Below are 22,916 nucleotides of genomic sequence, written 5' to 3'. Positions count from 1 at the left end.
CTTATTTTTTTGCCTGAAAAACAGAACTAGGAGAACAAGTGACCAGGCAACTTGATTTTCTCCAATAAGTTTTTTTTTAAATCCCTGTTACATGTATAGGCTAATCAACATCCACAATTTACCTGGCAATCTCTCTGTAACCCACTGGGCTTCACTTTCTAGACCTAGAAAAATAGTATTTATCTCGCTGCAGTGTTCCATTGCCAACACTTCCTACCCCAAAAATATGGTATCTATTCTCCAAAACTCAGAGTTTGTGTCATTTCAACAGACTCGTACAATCAAGAGAGACTCGAGCGAGGGTTATATATCTGACAAGTCGTCGTCCAATGAGGCAGTGGACCAGCTCAGCCCTGAAGCCAGTGAGAGAGCAGGTAGGCGGGATGTACTGTAGTATCAGAGGAATGGTTGGTTGGATTAATGGGTATTGTTGGTAAACAGGTGGGCTAGAGGACTTTGCTGTTCTGATCTGATCTGTCATTTCCTTACATAACCTTTCTCTGCTGCACATCAGATCTTTTGTCTGCTCGCTGCTCACTGTTTTTGTCATGTTATAGCGCCCTCTGCTGACTTCACTGTAGGCATTTTCTTCTTTCTTTTGCCAATATTCAACAGCCTCTCAAAAGCTAGCCCTAAACTCACACAACATGTTATGATAGAAAGAGACAGAGTATTTACTTTGCTAAGCTAAAGGTGAAGTACAGTGGTTAATCTGTGTTTCTCTGGTTTGTCTTGTTGTCGCATATCCTCCCCTCTCTCCTCCCTTTCCTCCCCCTTGCTTCCCCAGTCGTGGCTGTGAGGGGGGCATCAACAGAGGCTGCTGCTCTGGGTGATCTGGTAGGGGGTCCAGAGCCAGCTGACTCTCCCACCATGGGGACCCAGCCACGGAGCCACTTCAGCAGGCAGCCTGTCAAGTACCAGCGCCAGCCCACCCCGGGTCTCCGCCGCTCCGCGGGCACTACCAATGCCGGGCAGCTCGGGGAGGAGGAGGATGAGGAGGAGGAGGATGAGGAGGAGAGGAAGAGAAACCAACTAAGGAGCGCAGACAGCAGCCGTAGCCCTTCCCCAGAACCTGAACCTGTTAGCCAGAGAAGGAGAATCCTTCAATTGGAGCTTCCCCCCGAGACAACCGCCTACCACCTGCTCAGCCAGGCTGGAGGCCACGCCCCAGAGAGCCAGACGGAAAGAGAGAAGACACGCCCATATGAGGTTCCACAGGGCAGGCTGCGGGCAGGGACAGTGGTAGTAGAAACATCAGTAGCTGAAACAACAGCAGTAGCGTCAGGAGCCAATCCGACGCCGAGCACCGGTGCTCAGGAGGCGGGGCTTAGGAGTTGGTCTGCCACATTGTCTCAGCTGAACGTGAACCAGTCCAATAACAGGCAGGGGTGGGTGGGTGAGAGGCGGAGACTGAGCGGAGAAGAGGGTCTGAGTGGCCCGGCCCGGAAGATCCTGTCAGGGCTGAAGCTCAGACGTAGCCACTCAGGACTGCAGCAACACTTTGTCTGAGGAGGAGGAAGGTTGGAACTTTGAACCATAGAATTAGAATCACATTCGAGAATGGACATTCCCCATTCAAGTCAACGTTCCGTAGACTGACAGGATTCTATTTCTATGGTTAAACCCATAGAAGGGATGAATTGTATTGTGTAACGTCAAGTGTTTTTTACAAATACAGTGAAACATGACATACACTCGAGAATACTCATACAGAACAGAACATACTCATACAATACAGAACATACTAACATAAAGTACCAGTCAAAAGTTTGGACACACCTACTCATTCAAGGGTTTTTCTTTATTTGTACTATTTTCTACATTGTAGAATAATAGTGAAGACATCAAAACTATGAAATAACACATATAGAATCACGTAGTAACCAAAAAAGTGTTAAACAAATATAAATAGATTTTATATTTGAAATTCCGCAAAGTAGCCACCCTTTGCCTTGATGACAGCTTTGCACACTCTTGGAGTTCACTCAACCAGCTTCATGAGGAAGACACCTGTAATGCATTTAAATTAACAGGTGTGCCTTGTTAAAAGTTAATTTGTGGAATTTCTTTCCTTCTTAATGCGTTTGAGCCAATCAGTTGGCAAGGAAGGGGTGGTATACAGAAGATAGCCCTATTTGGTAAAAGACCATATTATGGCAAGAACAGCTCAAATAAGCAAAGAGAAACGACAGTCCATTACACATACTTTAAGACATGAAGGTCAGTCAATTCAAAATATTTCAAGAACTTTGAAAGTTTTTTCAAGTGCAGTCGCAAAAGTCGTGTAGACCACCACAGGAAAGGAAGACTCGGAGTTACCTCTGCTGCAAAGGATAAATTCATTAGAGTTCACTGCACCTTCGATTGCAGCCCCAAAAAATACTTCACGGAGTTAAAGTAACAGACACATCTCAACATCAACTGTTCAGAGGAGACTGCATGAATCAGGCCTTCATGGTTGAATTGCTGTATAGAAACCACTACTAAAGGACACCAATAAGAAAAAGAGACTTGCTTGTGCCAAGAAACACGAGCAATGGACATTAGACCGGTGTGAATCTGTCCTTTGGTCTGATTAGTCCAAATTTGAGATATTTGTTTCCAACCGCTGTGTCTTTGTGAGATGCAGAATAGGTGAACGGATGATCTCCGCATGTGTGGTTCCCACAGTGAAGCATGGAGGAGGAGGTGATGGTGTGGGGGTGCTTTGCTGGTGACACTTTCAGTGATTTATTTAGAATTCAAGGAACATTTATCCAGCATGGCTACCACCGCATTTTGCAGCGATACGCCAACCCATCTGGTTTGTGCTTAGTGTGACTATCATTTGTTTTTCAACAGGACAATGACCCAAAACAAACCTCTAGTTTGTGTAAGGGCTATTTGACCAAGGAGAGTGATGGAGTGCTGCATCAGATGACCTGGCCTCCACAATCACCCGACCTCAACCCAATTGAGATGATTTGGGATGAGTTGGAACGCAGCGTGAAGGAAAAGCAGCCAACAAGAGCTCAGCATATGTGGGAACTCCTTTAAGACTGTAAGAAAAGCATCCCTCATGAAGCTGTTTGAGAGAAAGCCAAGAGTGTGCAAAGCTGTCATCAAGGCAAAGGGTAGCTACTTTGAAGAATATAAAATATATTTAAATTTGTTTAACACCTTTTGGGTTACTACATGATTCCATATGTGTTATTTCATAGTTTTGATGTCTTCACTATTATTCTACAATGTAGAAAATAGTTTTTAAAAAAAGAAAGAAAAACCCTGGAATGAGTAGGTGTGTCCAAACTTTTGACTGGTACTGTAACTCATCACAGTTATGCACATAGATATATAAATGAAACGCTCACCAAAGGGCCTACTCACACACTGTCCATACGCACTGTCTATATACACAGACACACAGAGCCAAATCTAGACTTTAAATAATTAAGCCCTATACTGTATGTATAATTTGCATCAACATCCGTTGTAATGCTATCATCAGGACTTCCGTGACAATTCCAGTCATGCACACTACACTGTGTGTGTCTTCAATAGAAACCAGACTGAACCAAATGGGGAGGGACCTACCTGAATATGTCCAAAAGAAACTCTGGTAGCACTTTATAGTAACTCCACGTAATAAAGAATTTGTAATGGATTAGTAAATAGTTTATTCATTTTTTTCTTAATCAATTCTCCATTCATAAGATGTTTAATATAGGTCATTTAAGCCATTTTAAGAATCATTAGCTACATCGTTTTGCGTGGCCTCATATAAATGGTGTGCAATTTACACTTTATAAATACTTTATAAATGTTCTGAGTGACCAGTGTAATTTCTCACAAAAAGATGGACATGCCATTGGTAGACAGACGGTCCAGCTGTACCCGATGCTCCTTAAGGTCTGAAACATACAGTATCAATGGTAAAAGAACAAGTACACGACACAGGATGTTTAAAGGTCCAATACAGACGTTTTTATCTCAATATCAAATCATTTCTGGGTAACAATTAAGTACCTCACTGTGATTGTTTTCAATTCAAATGGTCAAAAAGAAACAAAAAGTTGATTCTTAGCAAAACAGCAATTTCTCAAGCAAGAATTTTGCTAGTGGTCTGAGTGGGGAGGGGAAAACTTAAAAACTAGCTGATATTGGCAGAGAATTTTGGAAGCTCTTATACTAAAAGGGCATTATCATAATTTTCACAATTTCACTGAATTATTCCAATCTCATATTGTGGAAATATATATAAAACACAGGAAAATCTAGTGTTTGACTGCAGTGGGCCTTTAAATTAAGGAAATATATCAAACATTTTATTCACGAAAACTGTTGTAGGAAGAGGTGTAATGTTGAGGTCTGCACCAGACTGATTTATTCATCCCGCTCCTGTCTGCACCCACTCTCGCCCACACTAGCAGTTTTTCATACCACTGCTGGCTTTCTGTCCGACTCCCACCCGCTACTGCAAGAACTGGTCCCGAACCCAACTGCAGTCCCGCAATGTTCTTTTAGGCTTATGTGGCCCAGCTCACTCCACCCTGTCTCGCACAGGAATGCAGCCCTCTATTGTAACGTGAATGTTTTGCTAATCTTGTCAACCCCACAAACGCAAACTAGTCATACAACTGGGAGATGTAGCCTACACACAACAGCTGGCCAGATCGGTTGTTCTCTCTATTCATTCATTACTACTGATAAGCCTATGTGATTGAGGTAGATATGTTCCATGTATGATTTGCAGATAGAAATGTGACATGTAGACCTTTTAAATGCTTCCAGTCTTTTAACCACACACTATTTTCACACGGCTTTGTTTATGGCGACACTTTTACTGGGCCTTTAAAATGTAGTCACTCTTTAAACATAATGGGATAGTTCAGCTAAATTATGAATGCAGATATTTGTTTCCTTACCTCGCAAGCTGTATATTGACTGACTGCTCCACGCGTTGGTTTTGGTAGAAATGTCACTGCCAAAAAACGCTAATGAAAGCATTTTCAGACGGCAAAACGTTGTTCTACTCAGCATAGAATGTGTCTGAAGTTACATATCGCACCATTATTACAACAGTGTGACTGTTTCGGAATAAAATGTTCAATATATTTAAACATCCTCTGTATTGTGTGCTTATTGTTTAACCATTGATATGTTCTAGGGGCCATTTTGAGACCTGCAGCAGGTACTGCTAGAATGTCTACGAATGAATGGCATGTCCATCTTTTAATGAGAAATTACACTGGTCACTCAAAGCGTTTATAAAGTATAAATGGCCCACACTTTAGATCACGCCACGCAAAAATACTTAACTACTGATTAGAAAATGGTTTATACGGACCTATATTAAAATTGTATGAATGAGTAATGATTAATAAACGATGCATGAGCTAGTTTACTAATCCATTATAAATGCTCTATTACATGGATTTATTATAAAGTAATACCGACACATGTTTCCATTTGAAACGTTTTGCTACTGTACGGTGTGCACTAATGAATACACACTATATCTCTAACAAGCCAGGATTGGGCCGGAAACCAATAGCCAGCTCTGGTATAGAAGGGACTCCATAACCTAAATATAGCAGGAGAAGCACTGTAATAACCTCTTTAAGGAGAAGTCCACGTGTTTCCATCCCAAATGGCACTCTATTCCCAGTAGTACATTACTGTTGACCAGTGACCTATGTAAAGATTTGGAATAGGGTTCCGTTTAGAACACACATTCACTGTAACCCCTTTAACGAGGAAGCACACTCTCTCTCCTGAGTTCAGGCGAACTAGTTTCTCAAGGTTTCTATGGGGGGGGGCTGTTCTGAAATATTTGTAACTGTAACTATGAACTGCTCAGAATATTTGGATAGAGTTTGAGAGTTTTTGGGGGGAAAGTATGCTCTATGCAGCAGCGCACACAAAGACGAAGGCTAGATAGACTGCCCACTTACGGTCACAGGGCTGGACAATAAATCACTGTCTTTACTATAACCTCATCCTCTTGATGAATTCTGTAAAAAGTTTCCCCCCCTCCAGTCCTGACACGAGTGTTTCCTGCACTGTTCGCCATTCCCTTAAAAACGTGAATGCCAAGGCTTCCACTGTAAACAAACGGTCGATACATGTGTGATTTTTCTATTAGGGTTTTATAGGAAGCTCATCGGAATGCTGGAAGATTTCTATTAATAAACACATATAAAAATGTACTTACATTGAGCTTCCTCTTTTATTCCATATTAACTTTTAACTACAACTATTTCCACATTTGGATCCATTTGATATGAATTCCAGTCAGATGAATTGCTGTATGGACTTTGTACGAAAGCATTTCATAGAATTGCTGGTGTGACTGACTTCACCATCATGTAAGAACAGTAGGCTGGCTGTAGGCATCTCGCCTCCACCTCTCTTGCCACACGGTGGCAGTAGAATTCACCGCATGAAAAGTTGTTTTTTTTTTTTTTTTTTTTTTTTTTTTTTTTTTTTTACAAACGGGGCCAAACGTTAAACCAACCGCTTATTATTTCTATCAAGTAGGAAAACATTTGTTTCTAATTGTTTAGTTAGGTGCATGTTTGGTCTCATCCACACATAATCCATCAAACCTTTTCTCTTTACACATGTAGGTTGGTCATGCATACAGTAGGGCCTAGTCCAGCGTTTCCCAAACTCGGTCCTCGGGACCCCAAGGGGTGCACGTTTTGTTTTTTTGCCTTAACACTACACAGCTGATTCAAATGATCAACGCTTGACGATTAGTTGATTATTTGAATTAGCTGTGCAGTGTTAGGGTAAAAACTAAAACAAGTTTGTGAAACCGTGACCTAGTCATTGTTCAATATGCCTAACTATCAAAATAGTTCGATGTCATCTCAACAGTTGAGAATACGGGTATAGCCAAGTAGGATAAGGTTTGAAATAAATAAATACAAATCTCATAAAAGTTCCTATAATGCAGCAGCACACTTTCATACGATGATGTGTAAGCGAGGCATTGATGCTCAATGGCTTATTTTTCTCTGCTGTAAATTTTATTGAAAGTAATTTTATTGTCAATGCTAATGGCTGATGGTTTTGTTAAAACAATCCAATTATCTAAAAAGAACAACATTCATCACCCGATGGTGATTCCTTATTATCCAGTCTCCATCTCCACCAAATGCAAACACCTTATTCCAGCACAGCACATTTTCACTACGTCATACCTTTTCACTACGTCTCACCTTAAGAACCGTCGCCGTTTCTCCTGCCCCCCTCCCCTCCTTCCACTCCCTCCATCGTTTTATGCACACCGAACTCCGGGCGCACAGTCCGCTTCAGAGCGACGGGGAGAAAAGAGAGCACAAAATAATAGTTTGCCTTAACATGAAGCTATTTTGCTGCTATTCGCTGTCTGGAGTTTGAAATAGGACTATACGACGCGTGCACATCCACGGATCGACTAGTCTTATGTTATTTTAATGCTACCGATAGAGGTTTCGGAAGGAGTGTGTTTCACCTCAAGGTATGTGCGTCCGCCGCCAACATCCAGAACGCGTCGACAGGTTGTCGGTGCGTTGCCAACCTCAATTTGCAGATATGTTGCCAATATAAAGTGTTACATTTTTCATCACATTTAACCAGGCCATCCCCTTTGCGTGTCTTATTCTTCCTTGGAAATAGGAGTGATCCTACATCGGTTTCTTGATGGTATTATTTGAGGCTCATGGGAATTCCACCAAAGGTTTGACTTTTATCCAAGTGTGGGTTATGTGTTGCATATTGCCTGTAGCCTAATCTGCTATTTGACTAGCCCACATCATTTCATATTTGTAGGCCTATCAACTTTAACATGGCCTACTTTTAAATACCCAAATAGTTTAGTAACATTTGACTTTAATATTTTGGTGAATGGTAAGGTTGCCGATATACATTTTCTGTCTTGCGGTCCATAGCAAACCTTTAGTCCTTATCGATATTTTGAAATTATTATAGCCTATCTCGGGGGTTTTCAAAGCTCTCATCGGGGACGCCAGTCGGTTCCAAAATTGCAACTATTGAAGAGCTAGCACAACTGATTCAGCTTGTCAACTAATTATCAAGTCGTTGATTCGGTGAGCTAGTTCAGGGCTACAACACAATTGTGGAACATCTGGGGGTCCCGGTTGAGGCATTTGAAAACCGCTGGCATTTCCCATGTCTACCTGTATGGTGATGATGATGATTGAGTCTCGCTCCTCATTGAGTTTGATATTTAATTTCAATTGATAATAGCCACAACCTCGGTTGTAGCCAATGGTCCGAAATGTCAATGTAGGCATGTCTCTTCAATGAGTTGCAGAAATGTGGGGTGGTATTAGCCTATAAAGAAATAGACTATTTATCCCAAACAAACAAATATTTGTCTAACTCAAGCCTACACATGTTTATATCAACATGTTGTGGAGAATATAGGCTACAGGAGGACGCAAATTGAAAAAGGCAGGGGTAGCCTAGTTATGTGAATATAATGGGGAAATATGATATCAAATGATGATTAGCTTTATTGTGAACGTGTGATGATGATGCAGTAATAACATAGCTCCAAGAAAATCGACGACATAGCCTATATCCACTGCATTTGCTGGCAATCTTTAATTGTTAGTGCTATCCGCGATCCTTGTGACATCCCTTCCCTAAACCCTAATCTTAAACCTTACCCTAACCTTAACCATAACCCTTACCTGACCCTGACCTTAACCTACAACTTCACTCAACACTTTAATTGTTGGCCTACCGAGCACATTCCCCAGACTTTGGTATTAATTAACATAACATATTTTAAAGTTTTGATAGCCCTATCACTACACAGGGCCTATAGCTTTTGATTGGCCTATGCTTTTTATTTAGAGGGGGCGCAAAATGAGACTTAACCAGGTGTCCCTTCAGTTTTGTCCAGTATATTATCGGTATAACGTAAAGCTTATAGGATAGACTCCAGTCAAAGACTCCAGCCATCCTAGTCATAGACTGTTCTCCCTGCTACCGCACGGCAAACGGTACCGGAGCGCCAAGTCTAGGTCAAAGAGGCATCTAACAGCTTCTACCCCCAAGCCATAAGACTCCTTGGCATCTACTCAACAACATCTATTAAAATGGCTACCCAGACTATTTGCATTGCCCCCCCCCCCCCTTTTTTTTTTACACCGCTGCTACTCTCTGTTGTTATCATCTATGCATAGCCACTTTAATAACTCTACCTACATGTACATATTACCTTAATTACCTCGACTAACTGGTGCCCCCGCACATTGACTCTGTACGGGTACCCCTCTGTATACAGTCTCGCTATTGTTACTTTACTGCTGCTCTTTAATTACTTGTTACTTTTATTTCTTATTCTTATTCGTATTTTTTTTAAACTGCATTGTTGGTTAGAGGCTCGTAAGTAAGCATTTCACTGTGAGGTCTACTGCACCTGTTGGCGCATGTGTTTGATAGTAGTTTAAGGATATACCGTTCTGGTCCACAGTATTAGTCTGCATGAACCTTACACAGTTATGAATAATAGACAGGAAATTGCAATCCGTTATGTGCTCTCGGAAATAGGCGAATAGAGACGCTCTCGCTTTGGCACAAGCAAGGCAACTCACATTCTATGACAGATAGTGTCCATTATAGCAGTTGGTCGAAAACAAAATAATATTCCATATTTGTTTTTCAAGAGATTTGATTGGTTTATGTGGTTTTCTAATATTATAGCCTATCTTGTAATCACTGTTGTGATCATTTGGATAATAATCCATTGAAATACATATTTGTGAAGTTATTGGATACAGTTCTGTAGTCTATGAACATGCATAGGCCTAAATTATTTGATTTAGTAGGCTATTTTATTCGAGATTGTAATCCTTAATTAATCACATAGACCGAATAATTATTTCGATTTGTAATGACGGTGTAAATTACATTATAGCCTACATCAATTATGATTCATATTTCTTGATATATGAATCAGGTTTCATTTTTTAAAATTCCTTTTATTTTTATTCGAAGCAGTGACACCCTCATTGCGCCAATGAGAGCAAAGGCATCTTGAAAGTCTATCAGGTCAATTCATTAACAAGTAGCCCACGGTAAGCGCCATATTCGATTAAGAATTGTTATCTGATAACCCAATAATTGAGAAATTATCATTTCAAGCCTAAATAATATATTTAAATATAATCGGTCATTCAGAACGGTTAGTTCCTTTCGAAATGTAGGGTATCGGCTGGAATTAGATTTAGGCGTTCTTAATCATAAATATTCATAAAAAAAAAAAATTATGGTCGCTTTGATTTGGAATATTGTCAATTAATAAATAAACATGTTCTCGCTATGTTGCAATAGGCCTATTGATTACCGTGCATTCTTGAAATGTCACGATTTATGTAGATGAATTTTGTGTTCATGGAATAGGATTAGTCCAAGACTAAGTGTCGTGATGGAACAATTCTATAGTCTACCACAACCATTAGTATTATTATTATTTGTATTATTCTATTATTAACAGTATTATTATTAATATTGGTATTATTATTCAAAGTATATTAATGAATCCCCATGCTTTAGTTGGAATTTAGATAGATTTCATATATTTCTACGAATTTTATTCGACAACATCATCTTTCTTTATTGAAAATATCACGTATGGCATCCCCCCCGTTTGTGTGGCCGTGTGGCGTCAGCAGGTCACGGGGTTTAATCCCGACCAGTTTTTGGTCAAGATTAGGCCAAAGCCAGATCTCCGGTTCGACCACCCATCTGACTTCGGGTATCATATGATGCAAGTCAATAAACAGGAATGGGGCCACACACCACCATCGGCTCCAACGTTCAGTCGCAGTGGGTCAGGTGTTTAAAACTCTGTTGAGTGCACCGAATTGAGTAGCCTATTAAGTTTAGCACATTTATTTAATTTCCTAATCATTTATCCAATCCACGGCAATATTTATATTACGTTTTATTCCTGTTGCAATATGTGCGCATTGCAGGTCGACTGTTCATGTAATTCATTTATACATTGGATATTAAATATGTTTTCAAGAGGACACAGAAATATAATATCCACGGTCATGTTTAGGCCTATAGCCTACGTGTCTTTCTTTCATTGACTTCTGATGCGTTTTATTTCCCCCTTACGGTATATTCTCTTTCTCACTTTTCCTCGACGACAACCTGCCCTCTATTTTTTTCTTCTACGCACTTGTTGTCTGTAGGCTTGTATTTAGAGGGTAACTGTCCCTTTTCTCTTTCCTCCTTCTCGTCCAGCGAACACGACGAAGGAAGGAGGGCCGGGATGAAAACAGAGGAGACCCAATCATGTCTTCAGCAGCCTCCAGCCTCCACGCCATTCGGTGAGGAGTGAAATAGGACTGACATCTTGAGCCTGACTGGCACATAATGATTTTAACATTATTGTCCAATAATTAAATAAATATCCATGGAAATTGCAAAGGTTATAGTGACAGAAACTTTTACATTCTCAACTTTATATGTTATAAATGGGATACATATATGACAAATATGTAATACATTTGATATGTGATACATTTTCATTTGTATTTATCATGTGTATTACTATTTTTGTTATAAAAAAATCCTGGACCTTGCTGGGAAGTAATGTTGAATGGCTTTATTTTTTTTTCAAGCACTGCTTGACATTTACAGATCTGAACACACACACACACACACACACACACACACACACTATACCCTCCGATGATGTGGACTTCGATTAAGGCAGCCCCCGAACCTCGCTGATTCAGATGGGTTGGGTTAAATGTGGAAGCAATATTTCGGTAGAATGCATTCAGTTGTGCAACTGACTAGGTATCCCCTTTCTCCTGTGTCCCCCTCTCCCCTCAGGTTCAGAACACAGGGGCGGAGGGGGCGAGGTGTGTGCGGGGTGTGAGTCGCCCATTGCCGACCGCTTCCTGCTGCGTGTCAACGAGCGCTCGTGGCACGAGACCTGCGTCAAGTGTGCGGTGTGTCTGAGCGCACTCAATGGGACATGCTACTGCAGAGACCGTCTGCTCTATTGCAAGCATGACTACGAAAAGTAAGAGAACGTCAATACTACTAAAATCCCAAAAGACACACAAACCTTAGTGTTGGCATTGTCTTAATCAGAGTTTTGTCACCTAGTCCTTGTGCCCCTCCTGAATCAGGTGTGCTGGTGGTGAGATAGAACAAACGTGTGAAATTATTTAGGGTCTTATAGGAACTGGTCTATATGGAATATGTGACAGAACAGATGTAAAATGTGTCAAACTCATCCTATGGAGGGCTGAGTGTCTGCGGGTTTTTGCTCCTCACTTGCACTTAATTGATGAATTAAGGTTACATTAGTAAAGAGCTCCCCTCACCTGGTTGCCTAGGTCTTAATTGAAAGGAAAAAAACAAAAACCTGCAGACACTAGTCCCTGAATATTTGGAGGGTATATACATGAAACACTGAATTTCTATTAGTGAGAATTTAAGCTAGCTCCACTTTCCTCTCTGATAAATATGACTGGGACTTTTTATCTGTCTGGGGGTCTGTTTGTCAGTCTGTGTGTGTGTGTGTGTGTGTGTGTGTGTGTGTGTGTGTGTGTGTGTGTGTGTGTGTGTGTGTGTGTGTGTGTGTGTGTGTGTGTGTGTGTGTGTGTGTGTGTGTGTGTGTGTGTGTGTGTGTGTGTGTGTGTGTGTGAGATCACCAGGGACGGACGGCTGAAGGACGTAGCCTGCAGGTCGTTATCATTGTTGTGAAAAGTGTCAGACGACGTCCAGCCGCACAGACTCTCCCACTGTAGCAGACATCTGGAGGAGAGAGGGGAAAAAAGGGAGGGAAAGTTGGAGGGGAGAGAGGATAGGGAGGAGAGAAGGGAGAGGAGAGACAGAGGGATAGGTGAAGAGGGATATAGAGTGGAGACAGAGGATATGAAGAGAAAGTGAGAGAGAGTAGTAGAGAAGTTCTCTCAGTTGCTGCGTCTTTGGAAATTATGTTAATAATTCCTAACTTGAAAACTAAGACGAGTGTGTGTACCGTTACAGGGTAATTTGGGTGAGGTGTTAGTAGGGGGAATTGGAGTGCGACAGATATGAAATGGTGTTGAGTTGATGAGTTCACTGTCTCAGTCCCTCTAAAAGTGTCTGAAACTACAGTGCCTTCAGAAAGTAATCATAACACATTACTTTTCCCACATTTTGTTGTGTTATAAAGTGGGATTAAAATGGATTTAATTGTCAATGATCTCCACAAAATACTCTAATGTCAAGGTGGAAGAAAAATTATAATATTTGTGAAACATTCATGAAAAAACACACAAGTGTATCTTGATTACATAAGTATTCAACCCCTGAGTCAATGCATGTTAGAATCACCTTTGGCAGCGATTACAGCTGTCTTTCTGTGGTAAGTCTTGAAGAGCTTTGCACACCTGGATTGCACAATATTTGCACATTATTTTTTTTGAAATTCTTCAAGCTCTGTGTTGCCATAGATTTGCCACTCAGGAACATTCAAAGTTGTCATGGTAAGCAACTATATTTGGCATTGTGTTTTAGGTTATTGTCATGCTGAAAGGTGAAATAATATCCTGGTGTCTGTTGGAAAGCAGACTGAACCAGGTTTTCCTCTAGGATTTTGCCTCTGCTTAGCTCTATTCCATTTATTTTTATCCTAAAAAACTCCCAAGTCCTTGCCGATGACGAGCATACCCATAACATAATGCAGCCACCAACATGCTTGAAAATGTGAAGAGTGGTACTCAGTGATGTGTTGTGTTGGATTTTCCCCAAACATAATGCTATGGATTCAAGACACAAAGTCAATTTCTTTGCCACATTTTTTGCGGTATTAATTTAGTGCCTTGTTGCAAACAGGATGCATTTTTTTAGTCTTTTTTTATTCTGTACAAGCTTCCTTCTTTTGACTATGTCAGTTAGGTTAATATTGTGGAGTAACTACAATGTTGTTGATATGTCCTCAGTTTTCTCCTATCAAAGCCACTATACTCTGTATCTGTTTTAAAGTTATCATTAGCCTCATGGTGAAATCCCTGAGCGGTTTCCTTCCTCTTTGGCAACTGAGTTAGGAAAAACGCCTGTATCTTTGTAGTGACTGGGTGTATACTATCCAAAGTGCAATTAATAACTTCACCATGCTCAAAGGGATATTCAATATATGCATTTAAAAAAAATCCCCTACCAATAGGTGCCCTTCTTTGCGAGGCATTGGAAAACCTCCCAGGTCTTTGTGGTTGAATCTGTGTTTGAAATGCATTGCTTGGCTGATTGACCTTACAGATAATTGTATGTGTGGGGTACAGAGATGAGGTAGTCATTCAAAAATCATGTTAAACACTATTATTGCACACAGAATGAGTCCATGTATCTTATGTGACTTGTTCAGCACATTTTTACTCCTGAACTTATTTAGGCTTGCCATAACAAAGGGGTTGAAAACTTATTGACTTAAGACATTTCAGCTTTACGTTTTTTTTTTATTTGTAAAATTGTCTAAAAACATAATTCCCTTTGACATTATGGGGTATTGTGTGTAGGCCAGGGACACATCTACATTTAATCATTCATTTTAAATGCAGACTGTAACACAACAAAATGTTGAAAGAGTCAAGGGGTGTGAATTGAAGAGTTGCAAAGAAAAAGCCATATCTCAGACTGGCCAATAAAAGATTAAGATGGGAAAAAGAACAGACACTGGACAGAGAAACTCTGCCTAGAAGGCCAGCATCCTGGAGTCGCCACTTCATTGTTGACCTTGCGGGTACTATTTAATGAAGCTGCCAGTTGAGGACTTGTGAGGCATCTGTTTCTCAAACTAGACACTCTAATGAACTTGTCCTCTTGCTCAGTTGCACACCTGGGCCTCCCACTCCTCTTTCTATTCTGGTTAGAGACCATTTGAAGCTGTTCTGTGAAGGGAGTAGTACACAGCATTGTACGAGATCTTCAGTTTTAACGCTTTCTCGCATGGAATAGCCCTCATTTCTCAGAACAAGAATAGACTGACTGTCATGATCGTCGTATGAAGGAGTGAACCAAGGCGCAGCGTAGTATGCGTACATTCTCTTTATTAAAAGAAGGAACACCGAACAGACTAACAAAATAACAATCGAAACTTGAAGCTATACAATATAGTGCTGACAGGCAACTACACATAGACAAGATCCCACACCAGAAAGTGGGGGAAAAGGCCTGCCTAAATATGATCCCCAATCAGAGACAATGATAAACAGCTGTCTCTGATTGGGAACCATATCAGGCCAACATAGACATACAAAACCCCTAGACATACAAAAAACCCTAGACATACAAAAAAACCCTAGACATACAAAAAACATAGAGTACCCACACTAGTCACACCCTCACCTAACCAAAATATATAGAAAATAGAGATATCTAAAGTCAGAGCGTGACACTGACGAGTTTCAGAAGAAAGGTCTTTGTTTCTGGCCATTTTGAGCCTGTAATCAAACCCACGAGCATGCTCCAGATATTCAACTAATCTAAAAAAAAAAGAGGCCTGTTTTATTGCTTCTTTAATCAGAACAACAGTTTCCACCTGTGCTAACATAATTGCAAAATGGTTTTCTAATGATCAATTAGCTTTTTAAAATGATCAACTTCAATTAGCTAACACAACGTGCCATTGGAACACAGGAGTGATGGTTGCTGATAATGGGTCTCTGTACGCCTGTGTAAATATTCCATAAAATTAGTTTCCACCTACAATAGACATTTAAAACATTAACAATGTCTACACTGTATTTCTGATCAATTTCATGTTATTTTAATGGACAAAAAAATGTTTTTCTTTCAAAAACAAGGACATTTCTAAGTCACTTAGGTTGTGGAAGTGACTTAGGAAGGCTACCCGAAATGTTTGACCCAAGTTAATCAATTTAATGGCAATGCTACCAAATGCTAATTGAGTGTATGTACACTTTTGACCCACTGAGAATGTGATGAAAGAAATAAAAACTGAAATTAATCTCTTATTCTGACACTTCCCATTCTTAAAATAAAGTGGTGATCCTAACTGACCTAAGACAGGGAATTTTGTCAGGAATTGTGAAAAAACTGGTGTTTAGGTGTGTTTGGCTAAGGTGTATGTAAACATCCGACTTCAACTGTATACTGAGATCATGTGACAGATCGTGTGACACTTAGATTGCACACAGGTGGACTTTATTTAACTAATTATATGACTTCTGAAGGTAATTGGTTGCACCAGATCTTATTTAGGGGCTTCATAGCAAAGGGGTGAATACATATGCACGCACCACTTTTCAGTAAAAATTTAGATTTTTGGATTAAAAAAAGTAATTTCTCATCGAACCAGCTCGAAGTTCGTAACAAAAAAGGAGACAAAGTGGAGATAAGGAATAACAATATATTTATTAACTGAAGTAAACTAAAGACAATGAACAATGGTTTGTGTAGTCAGTTATCAGTAGTGTAAGCGAGTGTTTGCGCGCATAAATATGATAATGAAGGGTGTTGAAAGGTGCCAAAGCAAACAAACGGCCACAAAAATGCCACAACCAAAATCTATAAGTGTCTGCATGGAGAGTCTCCCAAATGATTGGGGAAGAGGTGTATTTATCCTGGGACACCCGAGCCCAGGTGTGTCCCATTTCGCCGACGACCCCCCCCCGGCTCCTCCCACCGACATCCTATTAAGGAAAACAAGAGCAAAGAGAAAGAATTCGGCAGAGTGGGAGGGTCGTCACACCCCTGTCCCATAAAACCGAGGACCAACAAGGACCCCGGAAAACCATACCAGCCTCTGCGTCCCAAATTGACCCAGCCTCTGCGTCCCAAATTGACGAGGGGGTACGTGTTCACACTTTCACTTTCCCCAGCAACCTTTGCACACAGGACGCAACGTTTAAGAGGAAAGAAGAAAACGAGACCAGGAGGGAACAGACAGGAGCGACAGAAAAGGACAATCCCAAACAATGGTCTGTCACGTAGACATTCAGGAACAGGGCGCACAAGAGCACACCCACAACAAGCTCAAACGAAAAGAACATCTCAGGGTCCTTCTCATTAAATTTTGGCAACACCAACATAATTTTAGACGTTTTTTCACTCATTTCAATCTTGGAGTGTTCAGCGATCTGCAACAGCTGTTCTTTAGTACATCATTTTAACAGTTCCTCTGATGGAAAGCAAATGAACAAGTCTACGTTAGACACCATAGTCACAAGTAAATACAAAAAAAAAATCTAGCTCTTCCCCCCCCTGCTGAGCAGGCCGGACCACTAGAAGAAAAATGACAATCACAATGGGCACCACAGAAGAGAGATGAGATACATATGGAGCTTCCCCAAAACCTACAATAACTCCACCTTAGTCTTTTTGCGGATTTGTGGTGGGTAATTACGCACTGTAGCCCACTTGGGGGAAAAAAAGAAGCAAGTTGGCAGATTCCCCCCAAGCCATAGATGTGCCCCAGAGACAACTGCTCAGTCCACGGACACCACACAAAAATAAACAAAATAACCATGCCTAACGTATTCCAAAGTGAAACACGTCGCCAAGCCTAACGGGGGGAAAAAAAGGCTATAGTTCTGGGTAGCAAGTTTCACAACCCTAACCCAAATTTCCCACTGAGGTACATAGCCGATTGTACTCGCCTCAGACCGATGTCCCAACAGGGAGTAGAGTAAGAGTCTCCAGCCTGGGCAGGGGCCTGGAAACTAACCAATATACTAGCCAACGCAGCACACAACCAACTAGCCACCGCAGTGGCAAGTTATCCAAACAAAGGCAGCCAATACTGGGCACTAAACATTACAACTCAAAAGCTGTAATCAAAAGATGCAAACAAAATCACCTACAGAGTTTTCAAACATTAACTCCACATTGTCTCCCGAACACACACATACTAGTAAGCCCAACGACACTAGTGTTATTCCTTCATAATGCAACAAAGTGCTACACGCCAAAATGTCTAGGAATCAACCATATGATCCCGGACGAGCCTCCACACGTCACGAACCGGGTCAAAGTTCATAATAAAAAGGGAGACAAAGTGGAGATAAGAAATAACAAAACATATTTATTAACTAAAGTAAACTAAAAACAATTAACATGGTGTGTGTAGTCAGTAGTGTAAGTGAGTGTTTGCATGCATAAATGTGATAATGAACGGTGCCATAACAAACAAACTGGCCACAAAAATGCCACAACCAAAATCTATGTGTCTGCATGGAGAGTCTCCCCAATGAATGGGGAAAAGGTGTATTTATCCTGGGACACACCCGAGCCCAGGTGTGTCCCATTTTGCTGACAACCCCCCCCCCCCCCCCCCTCTCTCCCCTCCACCCACCAACATCCTATTAAGGAAAACAAGAGCAAAGAGAAATAATTCGGCAGACAAAGTGGGAGGGAAGTCACATTTGTGTATGTCCATTGCATGAAATCCAAATAAAAATCCATTTAAATTACAGGTTGTAATGCAACAAAATAGGAAAAACGCCAAAGGGGATGAATACTTTTGCAAGGCACCGTATATGTTGATTCTCTCTCTGTATAGTGTGTATATGTTGAGTCTCTCTCTCTATATTTTTTAAAATGCAACCTTTATTTAACTAGGCAAGTCAGTTAAGAACAAATTCTTATTTCCAATGATGGCCTACCGGGGAACAGTGGGTTAACTGCCTTGTTCAGGGGCAGAACGACAGATTTTTACCTTGTCAGCTCGATGAATCGATCCAGCAACCTTTCGGTTACTGGCCCAACGCTCTAACCACTAGGCTACCTGCCTCACAATATAGTGGGTATATCATGAGTCTCTCTCTATATAGTGTGAGTACAGTATATGTCTGTCTCTGTGAGAGACTTGGCACACGTCTTTACTGGTGACCTTCAGAAGATTAGTAACAATGTCTCCTTGTGTTCCCTGCAGTCACTCCATCAGCACCTCTCTCTCACACACACACACACACACACACACACACACACACACACACACACACACACACACACACACACACCCCACTCCCCGGCTCCCCCTCAACCGTGAGCAGGTGTGTGTACTGTATGATGTACGGGAGGAGTGTGTATGAGAATTTGGGTTGAGTGTGTGTTTGTGTGTCTAAGAATTTAGCAGAAATAGTGGAAAGCTTGAGATCTGTTTCTTTGCTGTAACCCTTTGCGGTCTGGAATTGTATGTGTGTGCTGATGTTTGGGCTTTTGGTTTGAGCTATTTTATCTGCTGTACGTTATTGCAAATTATCTCTTACTTAAAACCTCTTTATACTACCCATCCCGGATCCGGGAGCGTAATCATCGCCTGAAACTAATTAGCATAAATATCCCTAGAAAATATTCATATTCATGAAAATCCCAAATGAAATATATTGAGACACAGCTTAGCCTTTTGTTAATCACCCTGTCATCTCAGATTTTCAAAATATGCTTTACAGCCAACGCTAGACAAGCATTTGTGTAAGTTTATAATAGCCTAGCATAGCATTATGCCTTGCTAGCAGCAGGCAACCTTGTCACGGAAATCAGAAAAGCAATCAAATTAAATTGTTTACCTTTGATGAACTTCGGATGTTTTCACCCACGAGACTCCCAGGTAGATAGCCAAAGTTCATTTTTTCCCAAAATATTATTTTTGTAGGCGAAACAGCTCCGTTTGTTCTTCACATTTGGCTGAGAAATCGCCCGGAAATTGCGGTCACCACAACGCCGAATTAGAATCCATCCTCAAGGTGTTTTTCTAATATCTATTAGATAATATATCCGTCGGGACAATTCGTTTTTCTCTAGGACCGATTGGAGTAATGGCTACCTCTGTACTTTACGCGAGAATCTCTCTCGGAGCCACCATGTGACCACTTACGCAATGTGCTCACCTACGGCTATTCTTCAACAGAAATGCGTAAAACTACGTCACAATGCTGTAGACACATTGGGGAATACGTAGAAAGCGTAAGCTCATTGATGGTACATTCACAGCCAAATAGGGAGTCATTGGAACGCAGCGCTTTCAAAACCTGGGGCACTTCCGGATTGGATTTTTCTCAGGCTTTCGCTTGCAACATCAGTTCTGTTATACTCACAGACAATATCTTTACAGTTTTCTATCGAAAGCTGTCAATTATATGCATATTTTAGCATCTTTTCCTGACAAAATATCCCATTTAAAATGGGAACGTTTTTTTTCCAAAAATGAAAATACTGCCCCTAGAGTTCCAAGATTAAGCATAGATTCAATCAGTTTATACAAATGCGATTTGCATGTCTGAGATGGGTATAACACGGGATGCCGCTTCTGATTGGACAGTTCCAACGCAGTTTCACCTCCGACATCGCCTAAATGAAACAATATACCGCTATGCAGAAGTTGGTTATCGCGGGCTAAAGTCGATCTGATTGAATCGAGCCCTTACTGTATCATTCCCGTAGCACTCTCATATTGACCTTGTAGTGACCGACTGGGTCTCCTAAACCCAGGTCTCCTGTGTTAGTTCTAAGACTGTGTTAGCCTGCTGAGCTAAGCCTAGGTATTGGCTTGGGGAGCTAATCAGGGGTTAAGTTGTGAATTCGGAGTTGGGAGATTATGGTTGGAACTGGATTTAGGGTTAGGGTTATGGTTGAACTGGGATGTGGACTTGAAGCTAGGGTAAGGGTAGTGGTTGAAGCTAGGGTTAGGTTTACTCATTACGTGAGGAGCATAGTTCTACTCTGCTGTGCCCAGATGTTTGCTTCTTCCCGCTACAGTATCTCTGTCTAGCCATTGTTTTCAAATATTTTCATATTTGTCTTTTTTCTTAGGCGAGAGGTGTGTGTGTTTACTGCAAACAATTTCCAAGAGACCGCTGCCCATATAGACTCTCCAGTATCCCCCTCACACTCTGATACACACACACACGCATACACACTCCACACACACTTCCCACAGAGTGACAGAGAGTAGAGTCTCTAGGCTGACCCAGGTCTCAGACCAATAAAGGCCCTGCGCCCTGGGGGCCCGGCGGGTGACTAGAGCCTGGAGGAGCCTGGAGCCCAGGTTCAATATCAGTCTGGAGTGGGAGGCCTACCCCCTCCCACCAACACCACCACCAAGCAGCACATAGCCTGCTCCTACTGCACACACACATGGAGTGGATATCAACATGTAGGACACTACAGTGGACATCTCTGTATCACGATAGCTGGTGGTAAAACATCATAGATTGTTTTAGTAGTAGAGACATTGTAGAGGGAGAGACCGGAAATGATAGTGAGAGGTTTGTGTGGAAAGTATGCCGGGGCTGGGAATCGATTCCACACTCACACAGGCATCTGCACCCAAGGTGGTATTGCCGGTAACTGCTAGAGCCGACCCTCTGGCCCTGCAATGCTGGCTCTAATAGATCACTCTGTGGGGTGGGGGACATGGAGACCCTGTCTGGAGCAGGGGAGAGGGGAGACTCCCACAGTCACACGGGAGCGGAGGCCCCAAGAGTCACAGCCAAGTCCAATGTTCACTGACCAAACAATCTCTCAAACTGCCAGGCCAGAAGCCCACCTTCTCATCTTACGTGGTTCTATGTGGAATCCCTGTTGTACTATGCTGGGATAGAGAACAGAGAAACCATAGGTCTTCCACACAGATACAGCATCTCTCCCACCCGTCCCCCTCACGCTCCTCCCGCCTCCCTCTCTCGCTCCCCCTCTCTCCATTACCTCGTTCATCACTGTCTGGTTTGTAATAATATTTCTCAATTCCAAACCTCATTTCCCGCTTGTTGAGATTGATAGCAGTGATGACACCAATCAGTTTATCTCTCCGTTTATCCCTCGTTTTCTCTTAATCGTCTCTCCGCTCAGCGCCTCTTTGTGTCTCAGGACGGGAGGAGAGGGAAGGTGGGGTGGAGGGAGGGGGTTGATTGGACACAGCGCTAATTACCAAATGTACTCAGCCACTCCAGTGATGACAAGCCTAAGAGAAGAACTATATATGCACAGTACCTGTATATAGTTATATTCTGTATATACCATAATATACAGTATAACTGTGCTAGGAGATGGATAGTTAGTTAGTGTGCACAGTGGAAAGAATGGGTTAAATCAATCATAAGACATTCTGCCCCATACTGCTAAAACATATATATACTGCTAAAAAAGATGTGCCAAAACCCACACAGCTGATTAATCAACACAACTGCAGCAAGCCTAAATCAAACCAAATCAAATGTATTTGTGTAACCCTTCTTACATCAGCTGATATCTCAAAGTACTGTACAGAAACCCAGCCTAAAACCACAAACAGCAAGCAATGCAGGTGTAGAAGCCTACTGTACAATGCGGCACACAGTCAGAACCGAAGCATAGCCTATTGCAGCCAATGATATCCATTCTGAAGAATTATTTGTAGAATTGTTCGGAATTCATCCCATGTGTTTGCACTCACTATAGTTCAGTCTGAGGGAGTGTAGGAGTGTGTTAGGGATATGTTGTTGCTCTTGGCTCATACACAGTCGTCCACAAGGGGTATGGTCAGACAGACAGACAGACAGACAGACAGACAGACAGACAGACAGAGCCACGTTTAGTACTCCATATACAGTTTGAGGAGTAGTATTGTGGTTTTTAACGCAATATCTTGTCTCTATCTGAAATGACATTAAATGTAATTTAAAGTATTTCACTATAGTGCTCCATATAGGGAACGGGTTGCCAGTCTGGTAAAAAGTAGTGCCTCTATATATAGGCAAAATGGTTCTATTTCAGACAGTCCTTCTGTTCCACCAGACACACAGTAAGGGTTCTCACGTCCCCTCCCAGCTCAGGTCAACAGGTGATGCAGGAGAAAGAGAGAGAAGAGGTAGGAAGAGAATAGAGATGGAGAGACAGAACCTTACAGTGATTTATATCAAGGCATGCGTTGTGTCAAAGCTATGCAGAGAGGAAGGACAGAAAGA

General features: G+C 41.5%; 2 protein-coding genes across 2 annotated transcripts in view; both read left to right on the top strand.

Annotated features, from left to right (window-relative positions):
- LOC139421022 (GEM-interacting protein-like) overlaps nucleotides 1-6,125 on the top strand; it is a 37,604-nt gene extending 31,479 nt beyond the window's left edge. Inside the window, exons 19-20 of the mRNA XM_071171496.1 lie at nucleotides 272-374; nucleotides 788-6,125. Of these exons, the coding sequence (XP_071027597.1) occupies nucleotides 272-374; nucleotides 788-1,509 (825 nt within the window). The 3' untranslated portion in view covers nucleotides 1,510-6,125. The remainder of the gene's footprint in view (nucleotides 1-271; nucleotides 375-787) is intronic.
- A 1,206-nt stretch (nucleotides 6,126-7,331) lies between these two features.
- LOC139421042 (LIM homeobox transcription factor 1-beta-like) overlaps nucleotides 7,332-22,916 on the top strand; it is a 28,172-nt gene continuing 12,587 nt past the window's right edge. The window contains exons 1-3 of the mRNA XM_071171536.1: nucleotides 7,332-7,486; nucleotides 11,254-11,339; nucleotides 11,851-12,043. Coding sequence (XP_071027637.1) covers nucleotides 7,443-7,486; nucleotides 11,254-11,339; nucleotides 11,851-12,043 — 323 coding nt within the window. The 5' untranslated portion in view covers nucleotides 7,332-7,442. The remainder of the gene's footprint in view (nucleotides 7,487-11,253; nucleotides 11,340-11,850; nucleotides 12,044-22,916) is intronic.

Source organism: Oncorhynchus clarkii, chromosome 12 (assembly GCF_045791955.1).
Source record: "Oncorhynchus clarkii lewisi isolate Uvic-CL-2024 chromosome 12, UVic_Ocla_1.0, whole genome shotgun sequence".
NCBI classification, from domain to species: Eukaryota; Metazoa; Chordata; class Actinopteri; order Salmoniformes; family Salmonidae; genus Oncorhynchus; species Oncorhynchus clarkii.
This window is presented reverse-complemented; position numbering and strand designations above follow the sequence as displayed.